Source organism: Triturus cristatus, chromosome 10, assembly GCF_964204655.1.
Source record: "Triturus cristatus chromosome 10, aTriCri1.1, whole genome shotgun sequence".
Taxonomy (NCBI): Eukaryota; Metazoa; Chordata; class Amphibia; order Caudata; family Salamandridae; genus Triturus; species Triturus cristatus.
Window position 1 is genome coordinate 968,325,668 of NC_140593.1, and position 18,329 is coordinate 968,343,996.

Consider the following 18,329-nt stretch of genomic DNA (forward strand, 5'->3'; position numbering starts at 1 on the left):
GTTCTCATTCAAAATCCCGTAAGAAGAAAGAAGAGCAAATGATGTTACATGAACAGATTGATGGATTCATGAGGATCGATATATCATGAAGGGTCCGTAGGGGACAAGGAGGGAATGAGGAAATATGAATTTTTATGATCAATTGTGTCCCCTATCTTAGACCCCAACGGCTCCATGTACGTGCTACAAGTACATGTATGTTCCCTCCACTTCCAGCTATGAAGACGCAAATACATTTGTGTCCAACGTTAACATGTCCTCTTTCAGATCCACCATGAATGGGTCGAATATTCCGTTCCTAAGTATGCCTTGCCACCGTCTTTATATGGTGCACCTTTCACGTTTTTCAGCTCTGGCGAGTTAGGCCCTGAATTCTGCCATCGAGCCTTTTCCTGCCTTCTGCCTCTGAATGCTCCAGCCTGGACCTGCATCTGTATCCATGACCTTTGTCTTACTCCCTGCGCGGCTAACGGTGCCCGGCTCGGCCTGTTGCCTGCCAAGACTGTATTTAGCCGTCAAGTTATCTGCTCCGCTCCTCGAAAAATACATTCCTGTCTAGTAGTTTAGGTAAACATCCTTCCAGCTGCAGAGCAAAGGGCCCGGCCTTACTGTCTCCGTGCAAGTAATTCATAGCTCCTGTTACCATGGTAGGCCCATGCCCCCTCGCATCTCATGTAGACACGTAGACGCTTATACACGCACTAGCAGTCAGTATAGGATAGCCTCTGCCCGAAAGACCTTTCCTTCCAGATAATACAGTTCCTTAAACACAAGATATTAGATACGATTTGGGATTAGGTTGTTCTGACATCCCAGACTTCTGTCTCCTCATGTAGGGCTAAATGTCAAGTCCCCTTCACCCTCCAGTTACACGTCAATCACACGTCATGCTGCTGCACGCGCATCTCTGCCATGTATTTCTGCTGACATTGCAGGATTCTCTTATGGATCCACCCACCAGTGACATCCTCATAATGACGTTTCTAGTACACGCCCTTATGCACGCCTATTGTAACGCCTTTTTCATTACGTATGTGTATTCTTATCTCTCTTCTCAGCTGTTACGCCTTCTGCATCTGCCTTTACTGTAATGCATTGACTATATATATGATAACCTGTCAATAAAGTATGCTCAATCCCTTCCCGAACCTTCGTGGTGACGGAATCCGATTGCCTGGTTCGAACCAATTCCTTTGTAAGGAATAAAACCCCTTTTAAAACCTCAAATACCACGGATTCTGCCTCTTATTTATTCTGAGTTATCCTTATTGAATTTTACCGCATAAATTAAGTACAGGTAATTTAAATTTACCACAGAATAAAAGTCATTACAATTAATGGGATTAAGGAGATCAGTCACTTAAATAAAGTCTTTCGACGTCAAAGAATTCATCAGAGGAAAACGTGGCATATGTAAACTCCTACTTACAAACTCACAGATGCTAAGCACAAGTGATACGAAAATGGGCCAATCATACTTTGGCGTCTGGCATAAACCCACGTTTATTATATTGAACACCGACTCACATCTGCCGTCTATCTTTCTTCAGAGTCAATCAAGTTTACCCCTTGGTGACAATAATTATAGATCCAGACTATGATGTCTGGCATGGGGTGTAGTCGATCAAGTCAAATTCTCTACAGTTGTCTTCACCTTTAGCAAAGTGCCTTTTTCTTGGTGAAAAATCCTACCTTGCCAAGCATCGGTGATCATAGTTCAGGAAGTGAAAAATGGGAGCTTAACTTCACTGAAATGGTGCTGATCACATGGAACAGCAGACATACTCACTCATTCAAATAAGCTTTATTCGGCAGAAGGCTATAAAAGACAAGTAATAAACAAACAGAATAAAACTGTTTTGAATTGCATCATAAAAACACAATTACATAGTGTGAAAAACAATATTCAGATGTGAGACAGACTATGAAGGTGTTATAAAGTGTCATGTGCATAGAACAAAGAAAACAGTCAGCATGTTACATTCAATGATAATCCGGATAAGGACAAATTCAGATGAGACACAAATTCAACATATAAAGCATGAAGAAAATATGTGTCAATCGATCAATAAATGTTTCTTTATTCGATTATTAATTCATAATCATAAAAGTTCAAGCTAAATCCTTTGACAATGCAACTTTTGCCATAAAAACTGCTGTAAATGTATATACACTTACAAAAAGGATAAAAATGTTATCTAACATTATCTTTTGAAATCTACAATATGTAAGGAGCATCATACTTTGGTAAAAAACAGTTAGAGATGTAAAGCAGCATGCATTTTTAAGGCGCATTTGTTATAAAAGACACCACAGCTAAATTAACAGTTGGGTCTAATAATACCTACATTTCGATGATCTCTCACAGGTGGCCGCAGTAGAGATCACAAAGAAATGTAGCTGCCTATCAGCTTCACCAAAAGGCGGCCAACCCTACTCCCCCGAAAGGGCACCTACTAGACCCTATCTTCTCCAATTTGTAGGATGAAGTAGGAAGGAATTCGATCCCAGTACCATGATCTGATCACTTTCTTATACCATTTCTCTGGACCCCCAATTCTACTGTGTCCCACGCTAAATCGATCAGCACAAGGCTACGTCCCTGGTCTAAATTATCAATGGAACAATGGACTTCAGAGCTAGAAAAAACGAAACCAGCACCCCATTCTGATGTTATCAGCACTAATGAAAATTTTAATAAATGGATACAAGATTCCCTAGATCGGCTTCTTCCCATAAAATCAACCCAGGTGAAAAAAGGTAGTCATAGAATGACATGGTACTCTGCAAAACTTCGGGAACTAAAACAAACTTGTAAGAAGCTAGAAAGAACCTTGAGGAAGGATTTCTCTCCAGACAATAAACTGAAAAATAGGGGGCTATTAAATCATACAAAGCCGAAATTAAATTAGCCCAGGCATCCTTTTACGAAGAAAACATTTCATCGGCAGGCAACTCTGCGTATGAGATCCTTCGTATCGCTAAAACACTTCTCAGAGTTTCCCCTCCTCCAGTGACCTCCGATACTTTAGGCTTACGCTGCAAGAAACTTGCAGAGTTTTTCCTCCATAAAATTCAAACTATATACACTTCATTGCCCCAGACAGAGAGCCAATTTCGGGATTCTAGTCACTATAGTATAGATTCCTATTTGGAAACTTTTTCCCTGATGGATAGTGAGGCACTTGATCGCATCCTGTCTCAAGTGAAGAGCGGATCACCCAAAGATCCAGCACCTTTAAAAATTATGAAACAAGTGGCTGGAACAGTCTCCCCTATTATTTTGGAGCTGATCAACGCTTCTTTTGCCTTTGGAGTGGTCTCCCCGCCCTGGAAGGAAGCGATGGTGAGGGCACTCCACAAAAAACCCAGCCTGGACCCTGACTCCCTGGGAAATTACCGTCCCATTTCACTTCTCCCAGGGATCAGCAAAATAGCTGAAAAACATGTAAACTCAGTGCTGTCCACTTTTTTGGAGACCCATAAACTCCTTCACCTGTCTCAAATGTGCTTTCGCCAACTGCAAGGTACAGAAGCGGCCCTGCTCTCAGTTGTCCAAAAATATCTTGGACTCCAGAGGCATCACTGTGGTCATTCTTCTAGACCTCAGTGCAGCCTTTGACACGGTTAACCACCAACTCCTGGTCCATAGACTTAGAAGATTGGAGGTGAGCGGGGTCGCTCTGGCTTGGTTGCAATCTTTCCTGAGTGATAGATTCTTGCAGGTTTTCGATGCTGATGTGGCCTCAAAACAGGTGCCTCTGCTGCCGGGTTCCTCAGGGGTCATCCTTGAGTCCCACATTGTTCAACATTTATATGAGCCCTTTAGCGAAGCTGGTGTTGTCTTTTGGGACACATAGTGACCTATGCATATGACAACCAACTTGTGGTGGGACTCAACGACGCTGACAAATCGTCCCCTAACATTCGGCAGTGCTTGGAAGAGACTGCTAAATGGATGGATGACTCCTTTCTGAAATTAAACAGGCAAAATACCGAGTTGATGATCCTGGGGAATCGGTCACCTATTGACTTTAATAAAATGTGGCCAAACACATTGGGTTCTGTTCCAACTCCTAAGCCCCAGATGAAGAGCCTGGGTATCTGGCTAGACCAAGATTTGACCTTCAAGGCTCAGGCATGCAATGTGGCGGCCTCGTGCTATGGTATCTTGAGGATGCTTCGGAAAGTCCTCCCTTTTCAGGCTAGGAAACTTATGGTTCAGGCGCTTATTCGGTCGATAATGCCCTTTATTTAGGTGCCCCATGTGCAACCTTTTCCAAATTCCAGACGGTACAGAATTGGGCAGCCAGAATTCTTCTGAATATTCCAAAATTCCAAATTAGCAAAACCTGCCCAGAAATCCCTTCACTGGCTTTCTATCAGGGAGAGAGTTCATTTCAAGGCAATGTGCATTGTGCACAAGTTGTTGGCCAGAAAAGGCCCGACCATTAATCATTCTATTATTCGCCCCTATGGTGCCAACAGACGCCTTCGCTCAGACTACCTGCACCTGGCCACTGTTCCTAGGATTAGGAAAGCCAGAAGTGGGGGGCGTATGTTCTCTTACAATGCATCGAAGCTCTGGAATTCTCTTCCTCTTTACTTACGAAAAGAACAGAACCATCTTGTTTTCCGTAAACTGTTAAAGACCTGGCTATTCCCTTAGACTGGTGGCCACGCTGATCTTCCCGCCATTAGGGCTGGGATGCCCCGAGTAGCCATGCGTTTTATAAATGTATTTTTCTCTTCATAATGATTGTAAGTACATAACAGCGGGTCTATATTGATAAAAACCTCTAGACTTTAAAATAGGAGACAAATATACTTTTCATGGGAAATAATATGTTGGATAGAATAATACCAGATGGACCAGGGTTTATAGGGAAGTTCTGTAACATGGTCATACTAAAATTGAATTGCTATCGTTTTGCCCAGGAGGGAAGCAGAGATTATACCGTATTGAGCCCAATCGAAACCTTGTGAGCAGGGATCTCTCCCATGGATTTTTCACCAAGGTAAGAGAAGGCTCCAGACCTGGGCTTGTTTGTATTATCTTGTAAGCTCTCATTATCACTCTTTCCAGGGCCCTTCATTCCCTCATTTCCATGATTAGTCTAAATTATTTCTCCTTTATCCTCTTCCCATCCATTTTGTCAATAGACTGAGGAGCATAATACAATTCAGGATGCTCCAATTAAGTAGCCAAGTTTTTTATGTATGCCAGCCATGGTATCTTATGCCCCAGGTCACAGCCAGACAATCCTGAATTACTTCCCTATTAAAAGCAATATGGTTATGATAACCCCAGATGGCTGCACCATACGTAAGTACTGGCAGACATTTCATCCTAAAAATCTGAAGAAGAGGAACTATGGGTTTATTGTCAATTAGGGCCGAAAATGTAAAAAGAGCACCACAAGCTTGATTAAAATGTTGACCTCTGACAGCCATTTATGGGCTCCAGTTACTATATTGGTTGAAAGTGAATCCCAAGTATGGAAAAGAACTAAACCTCAAGATTGCGCAACCCTTAATAAATAAGGGCCTAACTTTAGAGTTAATCTTCCCACAGATCATTGTTTGGGTTTTAGAGATGAATGAGTTGCAGCTATCTCTGAGTGCATGGCTTGTACAAAATCCAGTAGGGTTTTTGACAATCCCATGTCAGCTAGTGTAGACCACAGCTTTGACCTATTGACTCGATAAAAGGCACTGCTTAGGTCCATGAAAGCTAGATGGATGGTGCCTTTCTTTGCCGCTACATAGTTGCCTATAATCATGTCTAGTTATATCTTCCGAATAAATATTAGAAAAATGTTGTAACCACTGTTCCGATGAGATATTATTACTTATATCATCGTTGACAACTAGGGGCAAGTCCTTACCCTTAACTATTTGCCAAAAGCCCCTAGAGTCCCTCGTGGCACAGGCAGTCATTAATCTGTCCCATGACTCTTCCTTACGTTTTTCTTCCTGTGTTGAATGGCCATCTAGTACCTTGTTCTTGCCCGTATAACATCTGGTTTACTTATTGGCCTCATGTTAAGGGTCTCCCTTAGCCTCTTATTTGCTAGCCTACATTCTCGGTCAAACCACCCAGATTTAGTTTGCTTTACTCGGGTGGAGAGGCTCTTCATGATCTCTGTAATGGATTTAGTGAGGGGCCCAAAGGCTTCCAAGACCTCATCTGGAGGAGGATCAATCCTAAGCAATGGGTTCATGAGCAAATCCATATTAGCAACAACTAGGGACTTAAATACGTCAGAAGTCTGTGTAATACGCGACCTAATTCTGCGCCCCTTGTCTTCAGTTACCATCCCAATTAAACCTGGGTTACTATTTCTTGCTACACAGGAGGGTATTGATAGATCAAACACTATGGTTTGTGATCACTATAACTGGTAGATATGACGTCACCTGATCTAACTCATTCTCCAATTGATCTTGTTAAAAAAAATATAATCAATGGTTGTTCCCTTGCCCCACCCTATAAAGGTCGGTTTGCCACTAAAGTCTTGTTCTACTAGCGAACCAAAGTCTAAGAGGTAAGTGAGACCTAAAGCTCTAATCAACCGCTTGCCTCTGTCATCTACACCAACTGAGTGGCTATATTGCACTTCATTCATATAAGGATTTTCATCTAAATTAAGTTGGCCTATCTTGGCATTAAATCCCCCATAATACCAGGTTAAAGCTCTGCAACCACTGAAGGGTCCTAGTTTCTAAAGTGTGCAATACCTTGAATAACGCAGAGATTTAGCAGCCCAATATGTGTTGACATAAAACATGGTTGCTACTTTGCAGAACAAATTTCCTCTGCTTAAAAACATGCAGTATATAGCTAACTATGGTTTGGGAGACCTTTAAAGATAGGAGGGATTGTAAATAATACATAGCTGTCGTATAGTCTCTAATATTAACATCCTTTAAATGTGGAAATAAAATAACTTTCCTAAAAATACAGAAAAGTTACAAAATAGCATTAAGTGCAACATTGATTGTGCAGGCAAGTTATCGCATGGACACGGAACAAGAGTCATAGGGTGTCCAACAGGATCTGGAAAGGCCACCATGTAGTGCAAGGTACTAAGTCTCAGCCTGGTTAACAGGACCCGCTAATAATTATTACATATCCATGTAACATATGGTTCCATAATGGGTGCAGAATTCAAGGGGCTGAACAGGTGCACCAAGCTTTTAACCATTTCAGTGCGATCTCTGTTACACCTAGTCCAGCTCCAAAAATGATCTTTAATAGTCTGATGAAAAGCTGAAGAAAGGGCCTCAGGCCTACTATAAATGCCAGGAAAACCCAGCATATTACTCATGTTTTTAATATACATACTCGTTCATCCGCACACAGAAAAGTAGGAAATGGAAAGAGATGCACAGTCCATGATAAAAGAGTATAGACACTGATATGCTTAAGCACAAGGATAAAATACATGGGTTTATGTGGCCAGGCAAAGGCTTACTTTACATGGTATGCTTTACTTACCTGCCGCTGTGGTCGTTGCATTGCTCCTCTCCCAATCTTCAACTCCAGGGTTGGTGCACACTGTGCAGGCTCCCAGATGGCAAGCCTGAGGCTGCTCTCATGCTGGGAATACTATTCCCAGCATGACAGCAGTGCCAGAATTGGTCTGAGCGGCCTGATTTGCCGCTCAGACAGTGCCTGGGAGACTGTGGCTTTTCTCCACCCGGCTGTACAACACAGCCGGGTGGAGAAATGCTAAGTGCGCCTTGATGGTTTGGCCAACCTTAGACGGTCGGCAACCATCATGCGCACTTAGTAGTGCCCATCACCCCTCCTCCCCAATTTTACACATAGAGTGCATGGCCCTGTCCTCGCAGGCAGCCTGCAGGTAAGAAGAAAAATTAAAAATAATAAAATTGGTTTATTATCATTTTTTTTTCATCTGTTTAAATCTGCTGCCACCTACTGGGGCGACACTCCTCTGATATAACGGAGGAGCCACCCCTGCACATAAGCATGCACATATATAAAAGTGTATGAAAAACAGTTTACATAAAATTTCGCCTACCCTTTTTACAATATTCTAAAAACAATGTAAAGAAAACACGATGGAAGAACATAACAATACAACCATCTTACCTATCAAGGCAGTCCAGTAACTTTTAGAGCCACTCCTGTTCAGCAGGAAGACTTCCTGTGTGCGGGTCTGTCCAACAAAACAGGTACCAAAATCGACAGTGTCGCGAGAAAGCTGCAAAACTGGTACGGAAAGATATGCGCAGAGCGGCAACTGCTGCAGAGGTGGACATTGAAAGAGAAAGATGACCAACAGTAACAGGCCAACTCAAACGAGTTCATAAATACTTAATGATACCCAAAACCGTGCTTTGGAGCCCCAGTGAAACCATATTTACCGTATAAGGAGTTAAAATTACAAGCAATTGCCCTACTGCTTTAAAAACACTTATGTTTAATAAAAAGACAAAACATATTCCCATTATCCTTATTTTATATTTTAAAATCATTTTTAGAACAAGCAACTTAGCTTTAATTCTTGTCATTCTTTGCTGCCATGATATATATTTTATCACAAGTTTATAAAAAATACCCATATTCAATATTAAAAACTACAGACCAAAACATAACTGTATGCATACAGTCACTGCAAATAATTCCTACCATTAACGCCACAAATAAACCTCGCTTTTCATAAATACAATTGTTTTTCCTTATTACATGAATCAATCCTATCTCTTAAAATGCTTTTAACCCGTTCGGTGCTTGCGTCGGCCAACGGCCGATGCAAGCACTACCTCTCTGCTGCTGCGCACGTCCGTTTGCCGACGCAGCCCCGCCCACTCTTTAATTCTCCCGCACTGCGGGAGAATTTGCGCTGCAGTTAAGGGGTTAAAGGTAATTGTGCTTGTAAATCCTCTAAGCAAATTTACACAGGACTTTTTGCTCAAACATTCTTGATCATTCAGCTCTAAATTTACACATGTCCATAAAATGTTCAAAACATTTGAAGCTTTGTATAAATGTATTACTTGCAGCTTCCATCAAACTCCAACCCAAACAAGTGGCCAAATGGAATAACATACACTGTCTCCTATCTTCCTCTTTACTTACAAACCACAAGTAAGTAAGTAAGTGGTCAATTCATAACAGCTACAGACTACCCAATAAGGCCTGCCTGTACTAAACCATTTTATGGTCGATAAGGTTCTGAATTTCAAAATCAGAGCCTTTCCGACTGCAATATGTCATTTTTCTCTGTGGGACACCTTCCCTTTGGGAATGTTCACAAAAACATTTAATTTAAGAAAAGCGGGCTGCATTTATAAAAAAAAAGATTGCTTTATTTAAAAGCAATCACAGACATGGTGGTTTGCTCACCCCAGCAGGCCACCATGCTTGTCATTGTAGCCAATCGCAGTTGGTCTCAATTTACGACCTGACCTACCTCATGCATATTTATGAGGTCGGTCGAATGGTGACCCACTATGAATCAGTATTTTGAGAACCAACCAATAGGTCAATTCTCAAAAAACAATGGATTTGTTAGAAGGTGGTGCACAAATTGCACCCACTTCTAACAAATTAATTTTTATACATTCCATTTAAGGAATCGCAAATTTGCAAATCGTTATTTGTCACAGTTTATGATTCCTTCTTAGAGAGTCTGCTGCCTTAGCGCATCCTGTTTCTTTAAGATGAACTTGTGGACTACTTTGGTACAGACTGGTCATTAAATGTTGATCATAACCAGATTACTGATTTATTAGGTAAGCCAAGAAAGGCTGTATTTATACCAAATGTTCAGGATATCCATGTAAGATACATTTACATACAATTAATTTAAACATTTAAATGGAACTCAATAACACAGCCAGTAATCCTCGTAAAAATATTGATTGGATCTGGTCCTCTTGGACAAACCTTCAACACTCATTCTCTATTGTTTCCGCTATCATGTATCTTGCTCCCTCTAGAGTCCGATAGGGAGAGAAAGATCTTTATTGGCAGCCCAATGTATGTAGGGGTTAAAATCATAATAGGACGTAGGCAGTCACCTGTCAGATTACTCGGCCATCCGACTAGCTGTCAATGCCACAGTGCTATTCACATCTCAGGGCTTACGTCCTGTTCACAAATATCCCAATTGCATATAGAGTATTCAAACTACGCCTACAGCGATATGCAGTGATCCTACTCATTAAACTACAAGTTCATTATACCACCGCTGATTACATACCTGCTTAGCTTTGTTGCTGTACTCAAGAACCAGCTGTTGTCTAAAAACCAACTTCTTTTCCCCATTCTCAGACAGAAGCAGCTGGGTACCAGGAAGCATTTGCTCCCCTGACAGATTCTGGTAGGTCAGTAACTCCAATGTAGTGCAGAAGGAAACTTTGACCTGGAGGAGGGCAGTCACAAATTATAGCTAACGTCACATCTTCATACAAAGGAAATCATTAAATCCCAACATGTGCCGCAGTTTAATGGTGCAATGGATTCTTTGTTGCAGACCAAGCCCATGGGTAAACTGAGAGCGGTGCAAGACTAAGGTGTAAATGGTATAGGCAAATCCTGAAACAATACAGGTACGTTAAAATGCAAAACACAGTTTATTCAAGTTTTTAAAATAATTCAATAATGCAAAGATGGCAACCATATTCTACTGCCAAACATTACAAAGTCAAAACCATAATAAAACATTACCCATACTTTAAAACATGAGATTAATAACATCTGTCACGGCTAACAGATTTTTACAATTTAGATTTACATTAACAAGCTTATGCATAGTCTGCTGTAATCCAATTCAAGGAGTATTAAGAGTTTCCTTCCAAATCAAGATAATTAGTTGTATGAGAAAACCCACACACTGAGTAATTTCCCTCCTTTGCATTTCACCAGTAAAAACCTGATACCATGTATACTATATGAGCTGTATTTATTTACTTATTTTATCTATCCACTATTATTTATTTGACTTTACTTTATCTCATTATCTCAGTATTTTTATATTTTAAACAGTCCTATTTTGATGCGACCCGTCTTAGACCCGTCTCCTACTGTTTAGTACTACCCCCCTACAAAACCTGTACATGTATGCCAATTCTCAGCTTTTCACTATGCATGTGCTGGATTGTTCCACCACCCCTGTTCCTCATGTTTGAAAAGCGTTTCTGTAAAATATTCTTTAAAATTAAAAAAAACGATCAAAATTTGAATGGGAAAAAAAATAGTGAAAAGAGGGAAACTATATGGAAATGTGTGCATAATATACAAATACAGCCGATTAGACCTAATTCTGAGGTAACATTCTTGGAATGATGTAGTAATTACTCACCCCCCAAAAAAACGAACCCTGCAGTGTAGGTAATCCTGGGTGTTGCATAATCACATCTTTTTACCACAGCATTCAGAATGAGACCTTTATGGTGTGTTTCTGTTTCAAAGATTAATTCAGGTCTGTGAAAATCCTGTCTGCATGCATCTAGAGACACTTCTAAACTAGCAAATCATTGATATTAAAGGGTCTAATTTTTGGGCCTGAGATTCCTGGTTCACACCAGTTGGATGACTTCTAGGTGGGCTTTCTAGATATCGAAATTTATACGCTTTATTTCGACAACGCGTTTCATAAAAGTGAATAAACAAAACAGACATATAATATATTAAAAGATATAGACTATAAACAGTCCGTAAGAAACATGCCATGAAATACACACAAGTTCCTCCTTATGCAGAGACAAAAGCTTTGTAGCGTGCAAACAATTGAGTGGTTGTCAGAACTCAGTCCATCCTCCAGTTTGCGCGTGAGACACTCTCTTCTAGACATCCTTTAACAGGGTATAATTTCAGACTGGATTGTTCAGCATCTGACTCCATATGTAGCTCATTCTTCATCATGTGTCTGTCATATGTGTTACTCTGAACTAGGTCGTGGCACAGAGGAATTCAAGCCAGGTCCGTAAACCACTTGTAAGAAAATGCATCAGTTTGCTGCGCACCCCATTTTTTTCTCACTGGATGTCTGGGATGGATTTTGACTCTGATATGATTACTGGTAATCTTCTATAAAAACACCATGGGCACTGATCCCCAAAACATGATGCCAAAAGGTTTAATTCTAGTCAGCATATACCACAATAATATGGCACAGAACGGGCACCAGTGCCAATACAAGTCGGTTACCACCTGTGGTTTGCAGGGTGATCTTAGACTGCCCACATTTGTGGAGTTAAAACCATGGCTTCAGAACGGCCAATGCAGACTTGAATGGATGAAGCCAAAACTGCAGAAAAGTCTACTTTTCATATTTGTGAAATCACCTTTAAATAGAGCCTTGGACTCAGAAGGTGTGGGTGTATAATGTAGAAGCTGGGGCGTGCCCAATGTTAAGATTGGTGTGTCCCTGCAATGACATTGGTTAAAGGTGCTATTTTGCGTGGTAGCTCTCCCAGACTGTAAACGCCTATTAGTCGAGAAGCTGTCTTGGTTATAAGTTGTTTTAGGAAGCAGCTACAGAAATTGAGATTGGGGATTTATTGCAGAACTAATGACCATGAGAACTACCGCAAAAGGAGGCTACTTTGACTATGGGCACTTTGTTGAGATTAAGTTGAAAGTTTTCACTGGTTAGATACCCTTCTAAGAAAGGCTTTGCACCACCAGCACCTAAAAACACAAGAGGATAGAACAGAAGGGGAACAGCATGTTTCTGTGAATGTCTGGAAGATAATAGTCTGGACCTGTTCTCCCTTGCTTATAAGAACTGGAAACATTTCTCAAGGTTCAGATTAGCTAGCTTCCTGTAGTCCCAGCGAGTGACATAACAGACAAAAATATATCTTACTTCTCAATGACAAGCAGAAGTTAACTATGGACAGTAGAACCTGTGCTGGAGCCCTGACCTAAGACTGTGATTAAGCCTGCCTCCCGTTGCTATCTGTACCCTGGGCATTAGAGCTTTGAGTATGACCAGGAAAAAGAACTCCAACATCAAGGAAGATTCAGGTCTAGAAATCTCTCAACTGCCAGAGCACAGGGACAGAGTGCCAAAGCTCCTAGTGAAAAGTATGGTTATAGGGACAATGGGGCACATGCATCAAGCCCGCATTTTGCAATTTCTAAATAGTGAATTTTACCGATTCACTATTTAGAAATCGCACAATGCAATGCATGTAGGAATCGCAAAAAAATGCGATTCCTTAAAATCCCTTAATTGCAACTCGCAAATTGTGAGTCGCAATTAAGGAATTGATTCCCATTCATTCCTATGGGCCTCAAGGCTTTGCGAGTCGCTATTAGGAAGGGGCGTGCCAAGGGAGTCACTTCCTAATAGCGAGTCGCACTAGTAGGTAGGTTTGTTTTGCGACCGGGAATGCGGTTGCAAAACATTTGAAGTTACCACCAACTTGAAGCTGGTGGTAACCCATTTGCAAACAGGAAGGGACCCCTTCATCCCTGTGAATGTAGCCGCCAACATTTTTTAAGAGCAGGTAGTGGTCCCACAGACTACTGCCTGCTCTAGAAGAATGACAAGGAAACTTTTCATTTTTCTTTTTTAATGCATCCCTATTTCCTTTAGGGAAAACGGGCTATAATACAAAAAAAATTGCTTTATTTACAAAGCAATCACAGACATGGTGGTCTGCTGACCCCAGGAGGCCACCATGCCTGTGAGTGCAGGCCATTCCCAATGGGTCGCAAAGTGAGACCTACCTCATTAATATTGCGACCCACTAAGAATCGCAAAATGTGTCTAAGACACATTTCTATATGGGTGTTTGTGATTAAGAATTTGCAGACTGAATGTTTGGTACATCTGGCGCAATATCTTTAAATACAAGAATCTGGCTATAGAAAATAATGAATATAACCCTGTATCGGAGTGGAGACCAGCCAAAGAAGCCAAAGTTATACAACGCTGTAAATAATAGCACAAAACATCAGCTAACACTAAAAGAGCTCATCACAAAACACTCCCTTTATATGACAAAACAGAATCTACCTGCTGCTGACAACCCCAAATGAAGAACGTCCAAAAGTGAGTGTGAGGCCGGGAGCAAGGTAGCTACCCAGAGGATATAGTCACTCAATCAATCAATCAGGACATTTGTAGAGTGCGCTACTCACCCGCGAGGGTCTCAAGTCGCTGGGAGGGGGGGAAGGGGGTGCCGCTACTGCTCGAAAAGCCAGGTCTTGAGGTGCTTCCTGAAGGAGAGATGGTCGTGGGTCAGTCAAAGAGGGGGTGGGGAGGGAGTTCCACGTCTTGGCCGCCAGGTAGGAGAAAGATCTTCCTCCGGTGGTGGTTCTGCGAATCCGTGGGACGGTAGTCACATAAATGCAGCCCAAGAGTGAGAGGAGGACGGAGAGGGACCTCAAGAACAGCCAGAAGAGAAGGGCGAACAGTGGAGGTAATGTCGAAATGCCCACAACCCTGGTGGGGTGGTACCAGTCGAATCACCCTTCCACTTGTACTGATCTTTCAAATATGTAGAGTGGAATCACTTTAACTCCTATCTGTGCTGAGACTATTTTAATTGTGGTTTGCACTCTATAAGTACTCACTAATCTATCAATATGCTGTTATTACTTACTCTTTCCAAAACCAAAAGTTGAGCTATGAAGTCCAACTATTTTTCCTTTTTTAAGTTGTTTCAAGTTATACCCTAGATTGTCCTTAAAAAAAAAAAATCTTTGACAATCTCCGACTATATGTTGATACCCTCTTTATTTGGGAGTGCCTGGCATAACAAAAATGTACCGATGATGATGAGTTGTTAGCCAAAATAAAATTATCTTTGTTCAGAATTCCATCTTCCATTACATATTTCTAGAGAATAATTTCCCATCCAGGGATCATTCGCTATGATGACCTTTCGATACCTACCAGCATGTTTTGTTGAGGGTAAAGTACAAGTTGTCCTTGCTCATCTCGGTCGCTATGGGATGTCTTGAGGTTCTTGGTGGTGTCAATCCCGGATATAGTGAAAGGACACGACAGAAGGAGCCGGAAGTACAGCGGAGTCTCCGTGGAATTTATTAGCTTCAGGCTGCGAGTTGTGAGCGTTTCAGTTAAAATCTAAGAAAGAGAAATGTTCACATCAAGATTTCCATGTTGGAAAAACTAACCGATTTTAACACAAAATTATGCTCACATTTTTTCACTGCTATATGGACCATTAAGTCCTAGTTTTGACTCTTGAGGCCGCCTAGACTTACTTGACGGTTACCAACTAATCCTTCCTTGGTGAGTTTAAACTGAAGCCTGGTATGTTATCACAGCTTGCCAAGAAACACATCCAGAACTGGAATTAATAGCATGAATGAAGAAAAACAGGTAGAATTCGACTGTAAATCCTCCAATAATGTATCCTATCACACTTGGTGGGCCTGGGTAATCTATCCACGCAGGACACACATCAACCAATCTCGTACAAGAGGCTGCTCTGCTCCCTTTCAGGGTATCTGAAAGACACTTGACCTTTTTATTCGCGACTCTTCCGTCGAAAGGGAATTCTCGCACTCACCTACTGACCATTGATTCTTACTCTTCTTATCATATCTTAATCTCTGTTCCTCCATGTACACAGTATCAAATGACTCCCCACTCTACATCCTACCATTCTATTCCCTCCCACTCCCCTCTCTTTCTCTCTGTTCCATTTATTACATCACTGGTACATTCGCCAAAGGTATACATCTGACAGTTCCACCTGTTCCACCAGTCCTATCTTATGCACATAACCAGGTACCAACTGCTTCTGTTGCTTCCTATGTACTGAATTTATGTCTATTGTTATCTCATGTCTTTATCATCAGTATCTGTATGTGCCACATTATTGTATACATTAAGCAACTGTCGGAGGTAGGATCTTTTTCTTGTCCTTCCTCATTTCCTCTGTAATGCTTTTCATTATAAAAAACAACAACATTTACTGAACACATTTTTTTTTTAGCTATTTATTTAGGAGTAACAATTTGGCTCAGTAGTGACAAGTGCCAATGCAAAAGAAACCTTTACTTTTTATGAAAACAATTTAAAACTGAAAATTGATATAGTGGGATGTGTCCCTTTCCAGTGAATACCTTTGAAACTGGGGCGAGATCGAATAATAAGACCTGCAAACTTGCGGCCATTGGTAACCTTTTCCAGGGACGCACTTTATATTTTATAGCAGTCAACAATAGAACTGTCTCTCATTTCTCAGTACAGCAAAGTTCAATGCATAGCTAAGCTATATTTCTTTTTCAGATTCAATTCTGGTAGTCTTTCTTTGTCTGTTTTTAGAGAAAGAGCTGTAAACTAAAATCAGGGAAAGACTCAAAAACATCACCAGATGCTACTAATATGAATACAGACCAAAATGAGCCCTTGTCTCCCGCCACACCTACGATAACTAATACCGATCCAAATGCAGTGACATTAAAAGCGTTATTTGTTGAAATTAGAGTACCCGTGCCAATACAGACGAATAAAATGTCATATTGTCAACCCAGACTGTTATGGCAACTTTACCTCGAGGGAATCAAGAGAGTTTAAAATGAAAGATAATAAATTGAATTCTGAATGGGTAACTGTTAATTTCGAGAGTTTTTCATAGAGGAGCTCAAAGTAACACAATGGCTGCTGGCATCTACGGGGAGGAGGGGCAGGACCGCGTGTACAATCATTAAAAAAAAAAGATAACACGTATCGAGCTCTGCGGCGTCCTCGCTCCAGACTCCTTCTTTCGCCAACACTTGAAGTGGATCCCGGAACTCCCTTGGCCAATCCTGGAGCTGCCCTCACCAGGATGAGAGCGCAGCTAGGATTGGTGGGAGTGGCCTCTCTTGGGGCTCCACAGCGCTCTGGAAGCTTTGGCTTGCTCTAACCCAACTGTCTTAAGACAGCTGTGTTACAGATGTTTAATGTGCGCATATGTGGCTGGCTGTCGCAAGACGGCTGTTCAAAAAGACCTGCGTACTTTAAACAGTGCAATACCAGCCCACCTTCCTCCTGGCTGCTGTCACTTAGCAGTGGCCTCACACCCGCCCTGATGCTCGGCTCAGGACAGAGGATGCAAAGTAACATTTTTATAAATTACCATTTTATTTTTCAGCTCTGGGGGTTTGAAAAGGGAGGAGCCGTCCCTGGAGTAGCATCAAACAGAGTGATAATGAAAGTAAACCTTGAGTTGTTTATGATGTTAATTAGTCTCCTGAGGTGAAAAACATCCCTATAATTTACAGTTTACAATTTAGAAATGTATGTTGTATTTTCCACCTCCCCCAAAATCATCTGCCCCTGCTTCCAACATAGACACAGGGACAGAGGTATTATGTGGGAGCCATATATAACACTGAATGTTAAGAAAAAAACTGATCTTCTGCCACTCACCCCACCATCTTCGATGTAGTCTTCTCTTCTCAAATGAAAAATAAAATACTAGGCCTCCTGCCACCCACCCACACTGTCAACTGAAAAAAACCCTCCCGTTCTTAAATTCAAATATATAAAAATATCTGGTCTCCTGTCAATCACCCACAACATCGTCCGCACAAACCACTCCACCAAAATAATGAAAAAATACCTTGTTTCATGCTATTCAAACACACCTACCCTGAATTAAAAAATCAGTACTGTACCTCCTTCCAGTCACCACCCTCTGCTGAATCCCTCCACCTACCAAAAATGACAACAAAAACCCTACCTCGTCCCCTGACACCCAGTCACCACCCTCTGTGCACTAATCATCCCCAACCAGAATTGCATTGACAGCTGGTATGTGTGAGCCAATTATCAGTGGTGCTCCTTTCCTCTCTCAGTGCGAGCCTGTAGAAACTCACGCTGGCAGGGCAGATGGTGGTTGGTGCAGGTACGCCACCACCCATGTTCTCCCACCTCGATCGGTTACGGGAAGAATTAGAAGAGATGAGGGAAGGCAGGTGAGCCCGCTAACTGCCATTCCGCTGCCACACTTGGTTGGGTTTCTGGAAGCCCAGCGGAGGCAGTGGAACAAAGGGGCAGAGAGTGTTTCCTTTGGGTGACGTCACAACAGTGTTTAACCACTTTGGTGATACTTGATAGAAACTATTTCACTGGAATCAATCTCCCTAGTTAAATTCACATGATTTAAGAGGGATAGTTGATATGACTTTATTTATCCTGTCGATAATACACATATGTTAATTGATTAACATGCATTTTGTATGGCATTATTAGTTTTTATGTTACTTTGTGCTGATTACGAATGGGTTGTCTGCTGCGGGTAGTGCTGAAGGGGTGATGTCTGCTCATTTCTAGTGCCTCATCTAAGCAGGTTTGTGATGAATCATTTACATACGTTTGACA

General features: G+C 41.5%; 1 protein-coding gene across 1 annotated transcript in view; it reads right to left on the reverse strand.

Annotated features, from left to right (window-relative positions):
* DLEC1 (DLEC1 cilia and flagella associated protein) overlaps window positions 1–18,329 on the reverse strand; it is a 576,582-nt gene that overhangs the window by 48,282 nt on the left and 509,971 nt on the right. Inside the window, exons 35-37 of the mRNA XM_085628869.1 lie at window positions 14,886–15,077; window positions 10,236–10,397; window positions 8,120–8,273 (exon numbers count right to left, since the gene is read on the reverse strand). Of these exons, the coding sequence (XP_085484995.1) occupies window positions 8,120–8,273; window positions 10,236–10,397; window positions 14,886–15,077 (508 nt within the window). The remainder of the gene's footprint in view (window positions 1–8,119; window positions 8,274–10,235; window positions 10,398–14,885; window positions 15,078–18,329) is intronic.